The sequence below is a fragment of the Grammomys surdaster genome, unplaced genomic scaffold, assembly GCF_004785775.1.
Source record: "Grammomys surdaster isolate TR1022 unplaced genomic scaffold, NIH_TR_1.0 201, whole genome shotgun sequence".
Lineage (NCBI taxonomy): Eukaryota > Metazoa > Chordata > Mammalia > Rodentia > Muridae > Grammomys > Grammomys surdaster.
Genome location: NW_021604646.1, coordinates 4,364,823 through 4,386,311, shown reverse-complemented (window position 1 = coordinate 4,386,311; position 21,489 = coordinate 4,364,823). Strand labels below are relative to the sequence as shown.

Genomic DNA, 21,489 nt, shown 5'->3' with positions numbered 1-21,489 from the left:
CACACACACACACACACGCCACACACACACACACACACACACACGCATACACATAATCACAGAATGACACACATGCACAAACACACTCTCAGAAAAACACACATGCTCACACAAATACACATGCACACACACACACACACAAAAGGCAGACTATTGCAATAAAAATCACTTACAGACTTAAGCTCACACAAGCACATAAAAGAAAAGGTGAAGAAAGACTTCACTATAAATAACTCTGCCACATTCTAAATAAAGCCTTTGGGTAGCTGGGGAGTCTGACTTGCTTTGAGGAGTTATTGGATTTGGTCAATTTTAATAGCCATGTTTACTCTTTCCCCAAATTACTTTTCCTCAGAGACTTGTCTAAAGGCATGAGAGGTTTCTTCTCTGTGAACCCAGTGAATAACGTGTGCCAGCAGCAAAGAACATGACCAGGACACCCAGAGGAATGCTATTATGTTCAGGGTTGAACAGCAAGAGGAGGAAGAGAACAAGTGAATGGGAGAGGCACAGAATACACAGATACACAGAGTTACAAATGGCCACAAGAAGTCACTGCAGAGAGCAAGGAATTGTTCTCTCCACCTCTGCAGCCTGGACAATACAGCCCAGCAGCTCAGATTCCAGCATTCAGGGACTGTTACTGAATTATTCAGCATTAGCACAATTAGTTCAGGCAACTTGAGGCTACAAGCACTTTGTCTTCTTTTAGCTCCTGTCTATGTGGACAGGATTTTATGTTTCATTCCACCCAACCACTATATGTTCCTTTCTGCTGTTCTGGCAGTTCCCACTTTAAGAAAAAACTAGAAAAGTGCACACTTCTTACCAAAGACTTTAGTAAGTGACTTAATGCCTCATCATTGGGGGAGCTAAGAATCACACCAGGCTCAGAAAAACTATGTCTCTATCCTCATGTAGATCACTGAAAAGTGGCTGCAGAAGGAAATCTTAATTCTGATGTTAAGTGAGAGACAGTAGCAACCTGCAAATATACTTAAAGGAACTAGCAAGATCATCAACTACTCACCAGCTACTGCTTTCTCCACATCCTTTCCTTTTATTTCATGAAGCAGCAATGATTATACATTTACAGGTACAATAACCATCATTGCTATCAGATTATAGGTAGAGGACTGATCAGTAGTACATATATGTATAGAAGAATATGTGATCTGTTTAAAATATGTGTGTCTGTGGAGGTTCATGTGTGTAAGTGCTGGTGTTTGCATGCTATGGCACATTTGTGAAAGTCAGAGTAGAGCAAATATGTTTGAAACAAGTTATTTTGTTTGTCCCTGACTACCGTTGCCAAGCTAGCTGTCCTTCAAGCTTCCTGGAGTTGTCTTATCTCTTCTCCCTTCTCGCTATGGGATTGCTGAGATTGCAGAGCTGCACTAGCATCACATCTGACTTTCCATGAGTTCTGATGATCTTTACATGAGTCAGGTCCAGGCTTGTGCGGTAAGCACATTAACCAGTGTGCCATATTCTTACCCTCTACATATGCTTTTCTGATATAAGGATCCCCCTGCTTGCCCAGGCTTATCTTAAAGTTTAATCTGTCCCAGATTCCCCTAGGATTGAGATTATACATGTTTATCGCCATGCCTGGTGTACCACATATTTAAAAATGAGAATGTAAAAAGAAATAAATACTGTGCTAGCCCTCCTATATTTAGAACCCAGCCCATAAATGACGGAGAATAGAAGACCAGTCCTTCCTGGGCCCAGACTGCAGGAGTATCATCTCCCTATAAAGAAAATAATGCAGTCATCACATGCAGATTCCTCAAGCACATATTTTCCCACACTTTGCAACTCAAACATCTCTAATATGTGCTAAGCTATTACTCGACCATTATGTTCTAATCATGAGACCCTAACTTGGTATTCATGAGTGGTCTCACTTTCCTTATCTGCATACTGGAGGTCTCACCCTAGGACATTGAGAATTTACCACTTAGGATTCAGGTGATGTAATGTTACCATGGTTACCAAAGAAAGCTTTGAAGTACCCTGCCCAGATTTGACTCCTGCTTTATCATTCACTTATTGTTTGTCAAACATGTGCATTCTAATGGGTTTAACTCTTCTTGTCAGTGACTCCTAACATGATAGTGAGTACATAGTATATTTCTCATTGGTTTGCTGGGAGACTTGACCAGCAAACCTTGATAAAACGACAGTGTAAACCCTCAAAAATACTATATGCTTACATGGTGACTTAAAAATGGATTTTCCTTCTCCTTTTTAATATCTCTGTACCATGCCATGGATTTCATATTCTCCAGAATGATATTCACACCAAAAGCTGTCTGTGCCACAGACCTGGACTATTTTTTTTTTTTGAGATTAGAAACAAATAGAAATATGCACCCAGTGTTTTATTCCCCGCTCTTTTTCCAATCTTTCCAGGCTTTTCTGAGCAAGCTCATTTGGATTCTGCTATTGTCTCCACTGAAGCCAAGTGACATTTGATCCTCTGTAGCTTCCAGAGCACATCTGCAGAACTCTGGTAAATACAGACAGAAAGGGAAGGAGCCCATGGCTCTGAGGAGGGAACAGGCAACATTAACACACAGTGTTGGAGGTAGAAGTAAAGGGCACAGTGATTCTTTCCTTTGACTGCCCACACAGGACCAGTGCCAGAGGAAGGAGTCCTGCTTTGCCTCCCACCTACCCCATAGGTTCAAAGGAGATGAGCAGCTATTTCCTCCCGAATTGTCTCCTAAAACTTTTTCAAACACCATCTCTGTGACTATTTCTTTTTATCTTGACATCTGTCTTGATGCCAAGAACAAAAATATATAAACAATTATGAATAAATTATTTAGTAGATAACTAGCAAAAATCATTATTTAGGCTATTGTGGGGTTGAAGGATAATTGATGCACTTACTGAAAAGTACGTTTTTTTTAAATGTTGTTTGCAATATTTACATGTATTGCTTTGGTCTTTATAACCAAATGTTCTATTGATTAAATATGAAATATATTTAAATACTTAATGCTTTCATGTGCACAAAAATGACCTAGGGATATTGGGAAAATGCTGGTTAGAGTCAGTAAATCAGGATATACACATGTTGAATGGGACTCTTCGACTCTTACAAGCTCCCAGGCATTGCCACTGCTGGGGACCTGAAGAGTTCACACTGAGCCATAAGAATGCAGTCTGTCATATTTCGTCTCCAGGTTATAGCATCTAAAAATTTCTGAATGTTTTGTAACCTCAGGATGGAAAGTGAGTGCTTATCAAAGAACATTCCCACATCTTCACTGAACATTCAGATCCTTGTCTGTGGACAAAATTGCTTTTATTTCAAAATATATGAACACGTGAGGATGTGAGTGGGCTATGCTGGAGGTGTGGGACTGAATTTAAATGACCTAAACAGGTAAAGTATACTGCAGTATAAGTAAAATGCCACCTTCTAGAAAACATGCATAGCCAGGCAAAATAAGGCCTTGGAAATACTGTAGCACACTAACCTTTCTTAAATAGCATAATTCTGTAACTAATATTTCTATGTAATTCTTATTTTCTGAAAAGTTTTAAAAAGCATGTAAACGGACTATACTAACTAGAAACTTACAAGGTAATTTCCTACTTAAAGACCGTATATAAAGCCTTTATATGTGCTTAATAATTGGTCTGTTTCATTGTAATGAAAGTCATTTACTATGCCCGCAGGAGTGCAGAAACATTGAATGTTCTTTCTTCCTGGCTGCATGAAATGATTAAATATGTTTAGCACAGTAATTGATTAATTGGTGAGATTCACCATTCTTCAGCCAAGTGTGTAAGATAGGTGTAGTTCTTGATTTTCTATATAAGATTTATTTGCAAACTTAATTTCAAACGAGATAAGATTTCTAAGAATTTATTGTGGATGGATGGCACTCTGAGGTTTTTTAAAAAAATTGAGCTGGACACCATTATCATTTATTTTCAGGAATTTCATGGTTTTTAATGTTAACAAAAACATTATGGAAATAAAACGCAGAAAATTATTTTGTAAACAGAATGATAGTCTGGCCATACATACTGGAAACGAAGATTGATTATATCAGATTATCTTGCTTGCCTGGAGGTTTACTTATTAATTCAAATCAATGACAGGAATTAATTCTTCACTTTGCATAAAGAAGCTTGCCTGGATGGTACTTTCTCATTACATATTTGGATTTTTTTATGAGCTTGGGTTGTTTTCAATTTGATAAATACTTTTTACAAAAACAGTGGATGGCGGTTAGCATTCTCTTAAATTATAACAGAAAACCAAGAGTATTGGCAGTATCTAGGTCTTGTGCAGGGATAACAGAAGTTGAGAAGGATGGGCAGCTGCCGGGTGGGTGCTAACAGATTATTAGGTTAGTAAGTGTTAAAACACACATGTACATTCAGACTTTGAATAGATACATTTTCACATGAGTATGTGAATTAGTATTTTCATATTAATATATGTGTGTCAGATACTGTGTATCACACATGCTTACTATGATTCAAGTCTATGCACATTTTATTCCTCATTTCTAACAATTATGACCTCGTTACATGTTCTAAATATGTCATGCTTGAGTTTTCAGAGCCTTCATTCCATTCTGTTATATAAATAAACCTTCCAGTTACTTAGTCCTTGAGTTGACATGCAATATTCCTAAGGGTTTTAGTTCATCCATGTAAAATAATAGGAATTAAATCTCTATTCTAAATACAAGATACCTTTATTTATAAAATAGGATTATATAGTCTGATTTTTTTTTACCCATAAGCATATACTGTTATTTTGTTTCAATTAGATAACACATAAGGATCAATGAAATAACCCTCAAATGGATGATGAAATATACAAGAATTTATTGCTTAGGTTGTCTGCAGAAATAAGCCTACATTATCCTCTCACTTTTCGCATGTCTATATTTTGGGGGGATGTGAACAATTTCTTTTTAATGCTTCTTCTTTTTTCCCTGTAGTGTTAGGACATAACGTAAGCATCATAATCTATTTCATATTTACAGTTCGATTGAAATAGTGCAGTATATATAACATATCAATTTAAAATATGAGAAAATGAAACTTATGGTTTTTTTTATGCCTTCTCAAAAACATTTAAGAAACACAAAATTTGTATATGACATCCCTTGTTCATTTCTAAACAGGCAAATATCTCATCTACACCATCATAAGAGTTTTGCATAGCATCAATAAAGTACAAAAGGTTTTATTTGGGTACATAAGCACAAATGCGACAGTAGCTTTTCAGTAATGAAGCAACATAATTATTGTATTTTATGAGACTAAAACTGCAAAACCATAAAATATTTGGGCAATTGTTAAACTTAGCACAAAGTCCCTTTTTAAAGAATATAGCAAGAGAGAGTGAAAGTGTGTGATGTCAGGAATAAATAACCTAGAATATATCTGTGATTTCCTTCTCTAACAAACTCAGTTAATCCTGAATGTGCTCATGTGAGTGATTGTCATGTTCTTATATGGGCAAGCATGTATATGTATAAGTGGGTGTGTCTGTGTGTACACTTGTTTGCACACTGGTGAATTTTGATGACAAAGAATATGACCTTTATTTATACCATCATCAAATGATACCCAACTGCTGTGAACTGCCTGTTATTTCCAAGTCAGGACACTGAGCAAAAGGCAGGCAACATTTGTTGTTTGGCCAGATTGAGACACACAATGCTGACTTGCATCTTGCCAAAATACTGGTGCACACTGCTCTGTCAGAGTAGGCAGAAGCTTCACAGAACTGATAGTGAATTGTTCTTGCAAGGCCAAAGATACAATTTGGCTGTGGCTGAGTCGCCCAGTGCTCTTAACATGCAAAGGCCTGGGAAAAATAATGGCATGTCAAGTGCAATTTTCCTACTAGCCGCTGACACCGTAAACTGTAATATAGTGTAATTACTTGGCATCCCATGTCCTTCATACTAAGTACCACCCAAACGATTGCCAAGTTACAGGGAAGAGGGAAGGTTAGAAGGTCAAATTTAAAGAGAGAAAATGAGTCAGTGCCTTGGAGGAAGAGGATTATAAATAGACAGAAGAGGCATCACCAGTGAGAGATTTACATCCAAATAAGGAACACATCAGAAGCCCAGGTAGGAGGGAAACGTGGAGCAGAGACAGCACAGGAGTTTATGTAAGAGAAAGATTTAGGATAGAATAACGCTGACCACCTGGACTGCCAGCTACCTTTGTTCAAAAATAAAGCAATATGAGAAAAGAAGGGTCATAAGGGCCACAGAAAAAGGGCTGCAGCAACACAAGGTGAAAACTGAAAGAAGGTTACATATCCCTGTTCTGTGAGCATTTATATCTAAAGCATCAGTGACTGGGTATATTTTCAAACTACTTGAGAATGGAGCTGAATTAAAATCTGATATATCTCCCACAGATCTTTGCTTTTCCTTTGTATAAAGACTCCAGTCCTAAAACTTTGCTTTGAAGTACAAAAGAGTACAAAAGACTGAAAACATGCAAGTATGAGAATGTGCATATACTTGCACATGTACACCTGTGCACGCAAACACACAAACACACACAAACACACACACACACACAGATACACAGAGGTCATATGTCTTAGTGAGCATAGTACTTTGCACCTGCAATACCTGAACTTGGGTAGCAGAAAGCAATTGTGGACTCAATACTGAAATGAAAATGATACATAGTACCAATCCAAACTACAATATGCCTAACAGAATTATAGGGGAGACTAGGAAGTCAAGAACAGAGACCTTGTGAGTAGTGAATGAAGTTGGTAAACTTCTAAAAGAGGCTCCAGGGAACTCTGTTGTCCTAGAAGGCTTTCCTGATACACCATGAACATTGGAGTCTGTATCTTAAAAATGATGCTCACCAGATCCCAACTTTTCTGGTACCCTGATTTCAGACTTTTAGAGTCCAACACAGTGAGACATTTCTCTTATCAATGGTGTAGGATATGCAAGCATAGAACATTCCCATTGAACAACGTTGTCCTGACATTACCTGTACTTCACAGATAATTTGGGGCATGCTGTGTTAGGAATGCTTTGTTTTTTCATCCTGTGTCCTTCTTCACATGTTTAATGAGTCACATCTCATAGGTTATTTCTTTGGAACATGTCATGTGCCTACAGATTAGGTTGCTGTCCTCTCTTTGCTTCCACACATAACATCACTTAGAACAATTCCTAAATTTAATATGACATTTATTTACATGATTTTTTTAAACTAATCTTCTCCTGATACAGATCTGTGTTCATTCTGTGCTGAGACTCCACTGAATATTGAATATTTCACAGATGTAGGATGCAGAATTTCAATATAAAGTTACAGTATCTCTCTATCCACTGTTATTACAGAGGTCTCTCAAGATGATGCTGATTTGGCTTATCAGAACATATGCATATACAATTTACCACAAGGGCATTTTTTTCAGTCTCAGTTGCAAGCTTGGTCAAAACCTAGTGTTGCATTTCTCCCTTTTTTTTCCTAGCATCATATGATATGAGATTATTTGGGTCAGGAGTCTCATGAGCTTTTATGTTCTTTGACAGAATTCACAGAGAAAATCAGTTCTGGGAGTGGGTAGTGGCATGACGCATTCAGCATTTATGCACTTATGAATAGTCTACGTAGAAATTTCTTCCACAGACATCTGGAAACAGGAGTGGATCTGATTAGGGTGGTATTTAGCCTTCATAAATTCTGAAAGATCATGACTAATCTACTTTGGACCTATAGCACTGATAAATGTTTGAAATATATTTCTTGTCACTGGTGAGAGACTGAACTCTATAGACATGGTTATGAAAAAAAAAGAAAACTGTTTCAGAAGTACACATTCCACCTTTCAGAAGTACACATTAACTACCTCTTTCAGAAGTACACATTAACTACCTCTAAAGAGAAATTAAAGTCAACACATAGAAACACGTTTTGAAGTCTCCATTTGTTATAAAATATGTAAAAGTACATGAAACCATTGTATTGAGCACTTTATTGAAATATGCCATTTGTATTACTCTAATTGATGTTCTATGACTTCTCCAAGCTCCTTTAATGTTTAGGGAGACTGCATTCATGTGAAATTTTATTGAGTATTTCTTAATAGGCAGACATTTTTCTAGACTGTGGGGCATTTGGTCTATGTAACAATGGACACAAATGAACCACTTTAAAAAAAACTTATATTCTGGCAGCTGACCAATCATACACATAGTATGGAATATGTTAGATGATAATCCTGCAGGAAGGATGGACTTTGGATAGGTAAAGAACAGGAAATATTGGAGGGGGAGCAACCATATATAAGACAAAATGGACAGAGATGGGCTCTCTACAAATGGTTTCTACCTCTTTCTTTGTTAACAAGAAATACAATGACTTCTCTTGTTTCTGACTAAGGAAATGATCTGTCATCTTTATTTTTGCCCATCACTTTGCATTAGTTGTCTTTAACTTTCAGGGTCATAGATAGATAGCTATGAATGTGGTAAAATAAAAATTGCACACTTAGATACATTATTGTAATATATTTTTGTAATTCAGTATACAGTTCTTTGCATGTGACAACGTGATACCAAAGAGTTGGATACCCTCTGACTAATTGCAGCAATCTCCTTCTGGTTCTATGCTACCCCACCAGTCTGAGAACCTGGAGCTCTTACTCAATCACGCCTACAGTAATTTTAATAAACCTGGATGAGAGAAGTCTCCGTAGTCTTGTGCTCATTGAGAGACACAGTTATCAGTGTTTTTTGTTATTGATGTGTGGATGGCTTGTTTAATTTTGTCTAACATATCTACTATATCTACTACAACCATGCACAACACACACACACACACACACATACACACACACACACATGCTCACACAAACATTTAAGAACATATTTTAGGTATAATTATTATATGATAAATGTGCATCTGGCAATTCATACACATTGAAAGATACTTATTTGCACAATCCTTCAAAAGCTTAAAGAATTTTCCTAGGACTAATACCCAGGAAATGACAATGTCAGTGTTTAAAGCTCTAGAGAGTCTGTCACTAACTTAGGTTCTTTTTGCACATCCAACTGCCACGAATATGTAAAAACAGAACCTGTATAATATAAAGGTGTATGTGTAATCCTGAAGATCCAATTGCTCAAAAGCTGGCACTGCCCTTGAGCTTGAACTCAGCCCACTAGGTTGAGGCCCCCAACATAGTGACTTGCAGGAGGGCCTTTTAAAGAGCAGGTATGCTCATAGGTAACTAATGCTTCTCAGCTGGTTCCTGGGGAGAGGCTCTGTAGTGAAGTGGTTTAAAGAGTCAGATGTGGAAGACTGTGCATAAAGATAAAACATCATAAAACACCAGTGAGCGCCCCAATGTGGAACGTGTCTGCACTCAACCTGACTCATAATCTGAAACAGTAACCTGAAATAGAATTTTAGCTTTACAAAAGCCCACAATTCACAAAATCAAGGCTGTCATACTTTGGGAGCAATTTGATTTTAAAGGGAAATAGGTGTGATTGAAAATATTTGAAGCAAAATTCTTGGAAAAATTAATGTAATTGTTATTTAACAATTGTTTTGGGGAACTGCCTACAGTTAAGTGCAGGCAGAGCCTATGGATTAGTTCTCCTACCTGCTTTTTTCTATGCAGTGTCTGTTACTAAGAGTCAGGAGCATGGTTATTTCAAAGGCCTGAGGTTCATTGGCATTTCTACTCTTCAAACAAGCAAGACACCTCAGGCATTTGTAAGTCACACAGAAACCCCGAATACCTGGATGTTTGACTCTGTCACTTTCACTTCATTTTAGAATTGGACATGAAATCAGCCATCAGATACTACATTAAAAAACTGGTTTAATTGCCTTTTTTATTCATATAAAAAAGGAATGCGCTCTGGGCTCAACACATTCAGTTATTTATATTATGTAGGACACGTCTTAATTGATATACCTTCATAACAAGGTAACTATGAGAAGCAGGGAGGAATTATCCATGTATTAACTACATACGCATGTATGCATATAGCTTCAGAATTTTATATGTGATGAAAATTGATTGCCTTAGGGCTGCTTAAAGAAAATCTGAATGTAGAGATGGATGAATGTACTGATTTTGTATCCTATTCTTAAAAGTCAAGTGCAAATTATAAACCCTGGGTACTCAGTTACTGAAATGTGATACAGTATGATGGTTGAAATTATTATCTTGGGAATCGCCACTGTGAGTTAATCTCATGTAGTACATTTACCTGTTCTGTATTCATAATTTGGTTTATTAATTTTTCTAAGCTTGAGTTTTTGCATTTATACATATGATAAAGCTAATCAGGAAGTGTGTATCCAGAACCAATAGGGCTAGATGCGATTTGGAATTCAGAACTTCACCCATTTTTAGAAACATATTAAAACACATAAACTATAGAGTAAGTAACAACCTCAGCAGGGTCCAGGGCAGCACCCTGTAATCAACTACATTAACATTTCTGCAGTGAAGTATAGGAACAGCCACTGTAATGGGACGCATTATGACTATAAATAGCCTCAACTCACTTCTGCTACCAGAGTTTATATCATGAAAATCTTTCATGGATTTTTTTTCCATTTTGATTTAAGAAAAAGAGATTATAAATCTGTTTTAGTGCACGTATTTTATGTGTTTGTGCACATATATAGATGCGCATGTACACACATGTGACTACACATTCATGTGCATACAAGATCAACTATTGTTGAAGTCAGAAAAGTGTTTATATAATAACAGTTCATGCATAGTAAACAGTCAGTATTGATCAGAACGTGAATTCTTTGACAGCAAAGATCAGTGCTTTATCAGGATACTCCCAAGTACCTCTCTCCAGTGCCTGGTATCTATGTTTGACTGCAGAAAGCCTAATATAATAACACATAGTATCTCTGTACCTCTTGTGTCAACACAACACTAAACATTTGAATCCCCTGAGAAAAGGAAGCAAGCCTTGAGGAGGCTCAGTTGTTTCAACAAAACAAGAGAGTACAGCAAGGAACCAAAAGTGCCCAGTGAGGTGCAAAGCATTAAGTCTCCCGGCTACATCCCTTTTACTGAATTTGGGAAAGAACATACCATTCACTTCTAGACATTGTTTTTCAGGAACATCAGTCATTGTCAGTTCACCGTGAGAAGAAAATGCTTTTAAACTTTACTGTTTTGAAACTTTGCCATCAGGTCCACTGAAAGTAAAGCGTGGCCGTGAACTTCTGATCCTCTTGCTTCTACCTCCAGAATGGATTATCCTTATGTGCTACCAAGCCCAGGGTTTCTTACATGCTCGGCAACAATGCTCCCAGCTGTGCTAGATCCTCAGTCCCTCTCCAGATTTCAAACTATGATAATAGTGAATGTCCAAATAAGCAAAACTGTAAAAATTGATCCTGAGAAATGAACATATACACGCCTTTGAAGTACTATAACACAGTTTTGGAGAGCTAGGGGCCTGTGTCTACATTAAGAACTTGCAAAACTAACAAAACAATTTAGACAGAATAATACACACAGGCAAACACAGGAAGACTAGTGAAGTAGAATTTTCCTTCTAAGCATTTGATTCCACTTGGGGATGACTTAAATGGTACTCTATGACGTAAGCACCAGGTCTTGCCCTTAATTTGTGTTACAAATACTGTTTTGTTTTTCTAAGTGCTGAAATGGCAATCAATGAAATTCAAAGAAAAATCTACCTGAAAATGGGGATATAGAACCTCAAAATAAGAGAAAAATAATATTTGACATTTGCTATGATGAGAATTCAAACCAGACAATATTGTCTACAACATTCAAGTACTAGAGTGAGATAGAGTAATCTAGAGAAAAGGTTTGACAAAAGAGATCTCAGGTAAATGAGGATGCAGTTTGCTTATTTACGCATTACCTAAGTATCATGTGGTCACTTGAAAGGGTAAACTAGGCTGACAGTGATGCGAAAACTGACATTTCCTAAAGGAACGTTTTAAACTGTGGGATTATTCATACTGCTAAAGAAGCCAACAGGTTAGTTCACTAACCATCTGGTTTAAAGGATTTACAGTTAAGTGTGACGACAAACTGTGGAAGAGCCTGAAATGAAACATTTAAAGACCAGGAACAGACCCTGAAATGGGAGCTTAAAATGAAGCTTACCCGGCCAACGAGAATCGGTTCAGGTCCAGAAAATTCTTCCAGGACAAACATTTGATTCCAAACCCAGCCTCTTTTGGAGCGGTTCAAAATCCTCATGTCTTCACTCTGCCTGCTTAGTTCCAAAGGGGATCCAGTAGTTAGAAGGTGAGCCTGATTCATCGGAGCCATGTACACACAAGAGGGGAGGGTAATCCATAATATTATTAGTGGAGTCCAGAGGTCCACGAGCGTCTCAGCTAGCCTTTCTGGCATGGTCCCACCAGTTAAGCAAATCAGCGCGAAAATGAGACAATTATTTTTTTTGCCTCGGGTCTGAAGCCATCCAATTCATCACGCACTGCGAAGCAGTTACTTACAACTCTGCCACGTGTTCAGAGAACCGGGAAACAGACATGCCTAAGCAGCTTTTCAAAGACCACGATCCATTGACTTTCCTTTTCATTGAAATGATCTGAAAAAAAAAAGAGGGAAGAATGATAAGGGTGCATAGTTACTGGTAAAATTCGAAGACAAAATTATGCTCCGCAGAAACACATAAAAGTGAACAGATAATGAGCAATTCCCCAATTCTTGAGTTGAGAAAGTAGACCTGAGGAACCAGAACAAATAGGCTAATAAACTCACCTAAATCTAAGCATCATTTGGGTATTAGTATTCATTCCATTGCCAAGTCTCCTGTCGGAAACCTGCTTTAAATGACAGTGATGTTCTCAACAGACAATACCTCCCTTACTTACCATTGACACTTCCTCCTTCTGTCAATCCCCTCCCACCTTCCTGAGTCTCTCTGTCTCTCTCTGTTTCTGTCTCTGTCTCTCTGTGTGCTGGTATGTGTGTATGTGTTGTACTTCATTTTTAAGAAACTGGCCTTCAGAAACTAAACAGCTTAGTTAAAAAGGTTAGAAATGAAGAAAGGATGGGTTTTTCTACAGGTTTCATTGCCTCGACTATCAGTTGCAATCAGGAAAGCCTGTTAACAACTAATACAAAATGCTAATAATGACAGGGGAAATTAGAGTTTATCCAGAGAGAATTCTCTAATGTCCAGCATGTGTGCTATAAGCAAGGCAGTGTCAATGTACCTAAGCTAAATGTAGCATTGAATGGGATATTTTAATGATGAAAAGCTCCTTTGGGAATGAAATATGGTAAAAATACAATTTTCAATTGAAGGAATTTAGAGAGAGATAGAGGAGGAAAAAAAGGATCCTTATTACCTGAGGTGTCAAATATATTTTTGCTTACCTTCAGCATAGCAAAATGTGTTTCTTCCCACTCAAAAAATTATTTTTAAAGAAATGATGTTCACTGCAGATTCCTGAGAAAAGCCTGGCTGAATTAGATTAAGTGGAAAAATAATTCCTGGGGACACTATCCGCTACCGTTTGTCAGAGGGAATTCATAATAGGATAGAAAACCTTTCACCTCTAGATCCCTGGTTCCATTCTGGCTCAGTATGTGAAAGCAAGGACGTTAACATTGCTTGGGCTGGGAAATGGCCTTATGGGAGCCAGCTGAAAGGGCCAGGCATTCTACTCCAAACACCTTGGTTTTGGGACTAACTAGGTGGCCTATGGCATGATCCTGTTCAGCGCAACACTGAGACTTACACCTAAAAAGGACCTAACCCTGTGAATGCACAGGGCATCAATGCAAGGAGCAGCTATTTGGGAGATAGAGAAATTTCAATAGCTTTCAGTGTGAGGCCAACCCAGCAGAGACCTTCTAAGTCTCTACTGTCCTTAAAATTACTGCCCTATTAGAGAGGAAGAGTCTTCCCCAAGTTAATATATACTTCTACTGCAGAGCATCGAGACCTCAGATATGATGATTTAAATCGAACAGGACACTGCTAAGGATTTGTAAGCCTTATTATGTTTGTTTTGTCTGTCTTCATTTACTTAAAAAAGCATTTCCAACAAGGTCAGAGTACGCCATGCTTCCTCCTCTTAGACATGAAGTGGGGAGCTAGCTGAAGTTGTACTAGGATACACTGGACAGTATGATCTAGATGTCAGTAGGTATGGGATTCAATTCTAGATGACCCGACTTACTACTATTGTCAGATGAATACAGTACTTAGCTCTCCTCTGTTTTAGCCCTCTCACCTATAACATGGCTACCCAATAACCCTTAATTTACAGAGTGATAGTGTGTATGGTTAAAAACCAACATGAAGAGCAGTAAATCACAGGAAACACTCCTAATATTATAATAGAAGTGGTTACTTGAGCCAGATAGAGGAGGTAGTAGTGATGCGGTCCCTTCCTGAGTAGGAAAGACAAACAATTAAGGACTGAACCCTTATAAACTCTTCAGTGAGGATAGACAGGAAGTGGTAGGAGCAGAGAAGTCATCTTGAAGATGACAGTCAGCTTTAGGACAAAGATGGGGCTGACAAAGGAGAACAGATGAAGATGAGAATGATGAGGATGGACTAATGATAACAGCAAGACAGTTGGGGTATGAACATAATGTTGGTGTAACCGGATGGAAGCAGGATGTAGAGCCAATGGAAGGAAGCTAGAAGTGATTCTCAAAATGGCAAGAATGATTGAAAGTGATTCTGGTGAGAATCAAGGTGATGCTAGTGACTGCAGACTGGAGGATGAATGTAGATAATGTTAATGACGGAAGGACAGAGGTGATGTAGAGAAAAGGAAGGATAGGCTTGATGCTGAGAAGTACAGAAAGGATAGAAGAAGGGAAGTGATGCTAGGGAAACCATTAAAAGGAGCTGAGAGTTGATTCTAGTGAAGGTAATGTAGCAGGAAGATGAACGTGAAGCTGGAGAAGCCAAGATTTGGAAAGGAGATGGAGGCAAGGCTAGGGAGGGAGGGATGGGCTGATCCTGTAACTCATGGCACCTCAACCCTAAATTCTTTCAAAGAAAATGAACATTTCTTTTTAGCTCAAAATATATCCTGGTCCACTGTAAGCTGTACTGGACCTGAATGCTCAGAAACTATGTGCAATATCACCTGTGGTGTGACATCCATAGGTACAAAAGCAGGATTGGAAACAACTTCTAGTATTGATGTGTTTGGAGTTTGAAGTCTAGACTTCATGGTTATTAGCTCTGCAACTGTTTATTAAAGGGTCAGACCAACCAGAAAACCAGCTGATTTATTCAGAGGCTGATTGGATAAATTCATATGCTGTTGTCTTTTCAGTCAGACTACACGATCTGCAAGGAATCTCCTGAATGATTCTAAAATTAGACAGCTAATCCTAGTTTAAATCCATACCAGACAGTTTCTGCCCAGAAACTGGTCAATTGTATTCAGAATGGGGTGTAACATGTCAGAGACTTTGGCATGGTCCTGCCAAAATCAGATGAAAAGCCACCACTGACCCCTACACCTTTTAAATATTGCTAGAGCCTCATTAACGAGAACAAATACATTAATAGTAGAAGATTATATACTCAAAAATAGTATTCATTATCATAAAAGTTTAAAATTTTCCACTTTGTATTACTGTGCAAAATTGAGACAGGGGGGTTCATTAAAAATCTTCATTTGCAAAAACCCTTCAGTAAAATCAGAAACATTATTTAAACCTGGGGAACATAATTCTAAAATTTGTTTTTCTTCAAATGGCTCCTCCTCCTTTCATATGAATTTCCGATGCACATATACTATTTGTTAGGCAGAGGGGAGAGCACAGCCAGTCTGTCAGAGCTTCTTCTTTCTACCTTCAGGAAGTCAAAAATACAGCTGTCAAAGACAACGAAGCACAAATAGCACAAGTACTACTTTAGGAGACGTATAATGTTAGGAAGGCTAGAGGCAAACCGATATAACATAACATTCTGTCTGGTGATGTCAAAGAAAGCTTCCTGGAAGAGGTGTTACCTATTAATAAGTGTTCAAAGGAGTCGATTATAAATCACATGAGTTAATCACTGGAAACAAGACAACCAAAGCTAAGCAAGGGTTTCCTGAATAATTCAGCATCTACATTTCGTTTCAGATTAGTCCTTATAATATCACCTCTTCAATAAGTTTTGCTCAAAAAATTTATACTGGTCTCTACAGCATGCATCAAAAAGTTTGCTGTCTTTTCTATAGATTCTGTAGAGAGGCTGTGTTTTTAATTTCTGTGAGGGATTTGTGCAATAAGCACATATGATTCTAATAGGAAGAGTATGTACTTTTTACGTTTCAGAGGAAAGAGAAATACAAGTTGGCTGATGCTGATGAATCCAGGGAATAGCTCTGAAGAAAAGCACTCCAAACAGTGGACACTCTCTCAGTCACCCTTGATTCCTCAAAGTTGCCCGCAAGTTCTAGTGACTTAAATGCTCAAGTGCTATCTCATTATCATTTTTCCTCCAAACTCTTGACTTTCCCATGTTAGTATATTTTCCTGAAATTGGCTCACTGTTGTTGATATGAAATAGAAATCCATTCAGGTGATGATGGCACACATCTTTAATCCCAACACTCAAGAGGCAGAAGCAGGCAAATACCTGAGTTAGCAGTAAGCCTCAACTACAGAGTTTCACGACAGCCAAGGCTGTACAGAGAAGCTTTCTCTCAAAAAAGAAAATAACAAAAATAAGCAAACAAACAAATAAACAAAACAACAATAACAAATAAATGATCCATCAGGGGTGTGGTGGCATATAGTTTTAAATATTCAAGAAACAGCAGACAGATTTCTGTGAAAGTCTTACATACACAAGTCAGTCAGGGCTACATAGCAAAAATCCTGTCTCAGAAACAGTTGGATGAATGGTTAGGTAGGTAGATGTTAGATATGTAGGTAGATAGATAGATATATAGATGACAGATACATACATACATACAGACAGACAGACAGACAGACACACACACACACAAATAAATACACAGATACATGGATATATAGATACACGGATACATAGATACATAGGTTAACTGATTGATATAAAATCTAATTTTACTTTCCAGAAGGAATCATATCTGAAAAATTGGATTATAAGTCAACATTTAAAAAGTGGACAAAATTAAATCATAAGGACTACAAACACACACCCATACACACACATACAAATCCCACAAGATATCTACACTTCAAAATAGCCCTCTGATATAAGTATCTTTATTACTTTATAATTTTCATTTCTGTTGCATAAATAAGCAATAAGAACAGAGAGAGTAGCATATTAAATGTTTTCTTTTCAATAAGAAAAAATTTACAAGTAGCTGCCCTCAAAAAAAAAATGTTCCTGACTTCTACTGGGTTCTTACTGTCAGGATATAAATGCTTTTTCCTGAACAATTTCAAAGCTTCTAAAGCTGTCACTAATCAACTCTGGCAGTTATTGAAAGTTTTATCCATCAGCTCTGTTAAACCCAAAGAGTCCATTCTAGAATTATTATCATGGAATTGTCTCTAACTTTAATCTGCATAGTTATCTGGGAATCTATGTAGTATAGTCTCTAATCCTGGTGATCTCAGATGGGTCCTGAGGTTCTCATTTCCAACAAGCTCTTCTGCGTGTGGATGCTACTCATAGGAGGACCTAACATAGAAGAACATGATGTTCTAAAAAATGCAACTTTGCTCACAGTTCCTTGGGATTTGCTGGAAAATGCAGTGACGTGTAGATAGTCATTTCCTCTTCTAAGTCATTTATTACCATTCAAGTATTTGCCTATCACCTGCCATATACAGGAATACACACCTATATCTGACTCTGGGGACTATAACTATGGTAGATGAACTTATTTTTTTAATAATGACTAAGTAGTCTTCCATAATCCTGTACTCCTACCTATTATATGTAATGCTGCAATAACTAATCAGGTTACTGTTGCGATCACATGCACATCTATGCATCCAGGCAGTAGTGACTGTTCACTATGAGAAAAACGTGATTGTAAAGGTTTACATCTGTAATCTTTATCTGTTTGTATCTCTGCACGGGAACATACTCCTCTTGTCCTTAGATCAGAAAACTGCTTTATAGGTATTCCTGAGATACAACAAAATGTTAGGGAACTGTTATCAGAATTAATAAGTATTGTGAATTGTCTCTACATAGACAAACTTCTTAGAAGAAATGAAACAAGATTATAACAATTGAGTTAAAAATCAATTTACTTTTACATTTCCCAACCACAGCGTACATGCCCAGCTGAGCAACCTGATTCATTATAATACCACTGGCTCAATCTCAAATAGCAATATGAATAGATTTTTAGTCTCTCTGGAATTTTTACAAGTTAGAAAGTCTTTAAATTTTCCCCAAAAGAAGGTATCTTCTTTTAGATGAAAGACGTACAATCTGACTTTAATTCTCACTCACTGCTTAATAGCAGTTCTAATTATAGCCAGATGTCATTCTGAGGGTGTCAACATTTTCTTAAAGACAAATGTGCTCAATTCTCAGACATATTGTCATTATTAAAATCATATTACATCACTAACATTATAAACAATATGAATTAAAGTCTCAAATAAGGAGCCATCCACTGATAGTGATGTTTCCAATAAAATCAGTCACTTAAGGGTTCAATTCAGCAAATTATTGTGGTTGACAGGAAATTATGCTTTTATTGCCCACTGGTCTTAGTGGCCACAATATTTTATGGAAGCAAAATGACATACAGGACCAGAGAGTTTCTATTAAAAAATGTTTCTGACCTTGAATTTAGAGCCATTAGCAGCTTTCTTCAAAACAGGTAAATGCACACTGAATTCAAAGTGATATTTCAGGATCACAGGGGACATGATTCAATGTGTGGCCTGTTACAATTCAACAAGCTCTGGGTGACTAAAGCTGAACATGTCTGAACAATTTTTGGATTATGGAAAGGAAAGACCCTTGTATGTGTTCAAATATAAATAGTAGAAAACATTCGTTTTCCCAAAGTGTTCAGAACTCCTAACCAAATTACTTTGGTAGAAAAAAGACTCATTAATACTTCCTATAGGCACACACAAATATATTTGCCAATGTATTTGCTTATCCCTGTGGTCAGCCACAATCATTCTGGTCCCGAGGCTTTGGTATCAGATAATATCTCATGTCGATCTCTCTCAAAGTATATTGTTTGTTTCTTCTACTGTCTAGAAAAGTATTTGCAAATTTCATCTTTTCCTGTAACTGACAGAATGCTTCTTTTCTACCTGAAGCTGTGTCTTTGTTCAGTTCTGTAATTATTTACCTTTATAAATATAAATAAATAAAGTAAATAATTTCTTCCTTTGCAAAGTGAATGTATTATTCACATGGGAGGTTTTCAGATAGATAGACAGACAGACAGACAGACAGACAGACAGACAGACAGATATAACCATAAGTTTAGTTAGGAATTTAAGAATGAATCTATTCTATTAGACCTTCTTAAGGCATTCCTTTATTGAGATTGTCCTCAACAGGTACGTGTATGTCCACCATCTCACCTGTCAATTGCAGATGAGCACTTACTCTTCCCATATGAACTAAATCTTTTTTAGTTTAGAAGCAAATCTTCATTTACTACCTTTAAGACACAATTTCAGTATGGACCTTGTGCAAAGAACTTATGCACATAAAGGACAGTATTGGATTTTTAAATCATAGTGGCCAATCAGAACATATCTTATTCTTAAAGCTTGGCTTGGTGGCACAGCTATGGGAGCTCCAAGGTAACCAATCACACGTTCTCTGAGCATCAGTTCTGTCAAATGTAAGATGCGAGCAAAGTTTATCTCAATACAATGGGTCAGCAAAGGATCCTTCACTTCATGTTACCCACCTTAAAGATTAAAGAGAACTTTTAAATCTGGTTTTCTGAGACATAATTTTTCTGTGTGAGTTGTAACAGAGTCCTGGCTGTGTTGAACTGGCTTCGTAGTCAAAGCTGGCCTGGAACTCAAGAGAGTTCCACCTGCCTCTGCCTCCAGAGTTCTGGGATTAAAAGCACCCATCAAGCACCCATCAATGTGTAACCGTGTAGAACTAGTAATTTCCCTGTTTATAATAACTTGGCAATTGAAGCAATTGAGGTTAGAATTGTTTGAGTGGGTATTAAGTAGCGTTGCCTAACTCATAGAATAATTTTGTCCCATTCCTATCTATAAGTGGAATGACCAAGTTAGAGCACCAGCATTTTATAAATGCTCTGCCAACCTTCTATGTATTTCAATACATAATCCATGCAATGGCTCCACAGTGTTTTTAACGCATGTGAAGGGCTATACTATTCACTTCTTTGGCCCCAGTGTTATTGATTTTCTTTTCTTAGTGGTCCACACAGACCTTCCTTTTTCCATTCTCATTTTTCTGCTGAAAGAGTAAAATATAAACACGGCCTGGGACAAATATAAGCTATTAACTCTCAAACAAATTGTAACCACTAATTTAGAAATATGGCCAGCAACTTCTCTGTTTTTCTAGGTCACTTGCATTCTAGTGGGGGGGGGGATGCTGAAAGTATACATCCCCTACTAAAACCAGAAAGATACTGAAGTCACATGTTTGTACAAGAAGGAAATGCTAAATAAAGGTTGGGTTATGATAGTGATCTGTTGCAAAGATACTTGACAACTTATTTCTAGTATACTTAGGAAAATATAGTTCTACCAGTGATAAGATGTTTCACTCCTGAAATGGGAAAACGGGGAAAATCAGTGACATCCTATAACCAAGGCTGCAGAGTGTGAGATATTAAACCTGAAATTCGTCCAAGTGTCCCAGGAACAAGTCAAGATTCTGCCAGTTAGGTCACACAGAGTAGCAACCACCCTTTACAAGGACACTTCACTGTCATTCTTCTGTGTTCCAAAGACTTTACAGCTTAAAATCCACCCCCAGGACTATTCCTTAAGCTACGTACATAGATGATGGATAGGCAGATAGAAAGTTAGAAAATAATAATTTGAAAAAACTAATATTGGGTTATCATCTCAAGTATATAGTGCTGGAGCTGTAATTGACTAGCTTACAGGGATTCTAAAATCAGCATACTGTATTCAGCTGTAATATTTTAATGAAGTTTAAAAACCTGAAAAAGACAAGTATATTTTCCTACTTTAATAAAATATTTTTTATTTTAAAGATAGAGACAGTTGGGCACAAAGGTAAATTCTGTATGTTAAGCTCTGATGCCAATAGCTAAATAAAAGAGAGATGATCTCCTTGTAAAATTTATGACGAGTTTGAAAAACTTGATTTCTAATGTAAAATAAGATGCATTTCCTCATGATATTCATACCACTATCCCCATCTTTTTATTTTAAGTTATTTATGTCACATGAGGAATGAAACAGTCTTACTGTATGCAATGTTCTACCAAGAAAGAAAGAAAGAAAGAAAGAAAGAAAGAAAGAAAGAAAGAAAG

General features: G+C 37.2%; 1 protein-coding gene across 1 annotated transcript in view; it reads right to left on the bottom strand.

Annotated features, from left to right (window-relative positions):
• Positions 1-12,331, bottom strand: part of LOC114623719 (cadherin-8) — a 21,401-nt gene extending 9,070 nt beyond the window's left edge. The window contains exons 1-2 of the mRNA XM_028770418.1: positions 12,173-12,331; positions 12,058-12,109 (exon numbers count right to left, since the gene is read on the bottom strand). Coding sequence (XP_028626251.1) covers positions 12,058-12,109; positions 12,173-12,331 — 211 coding nt within the window. The remainder of the gene's footprint in view (positions 1-12,057; positions 12,110-12,172) is intronic.
• Between the last annotated feature and the right edge of the window lie 9,158 nt (positions 12,332-21,489).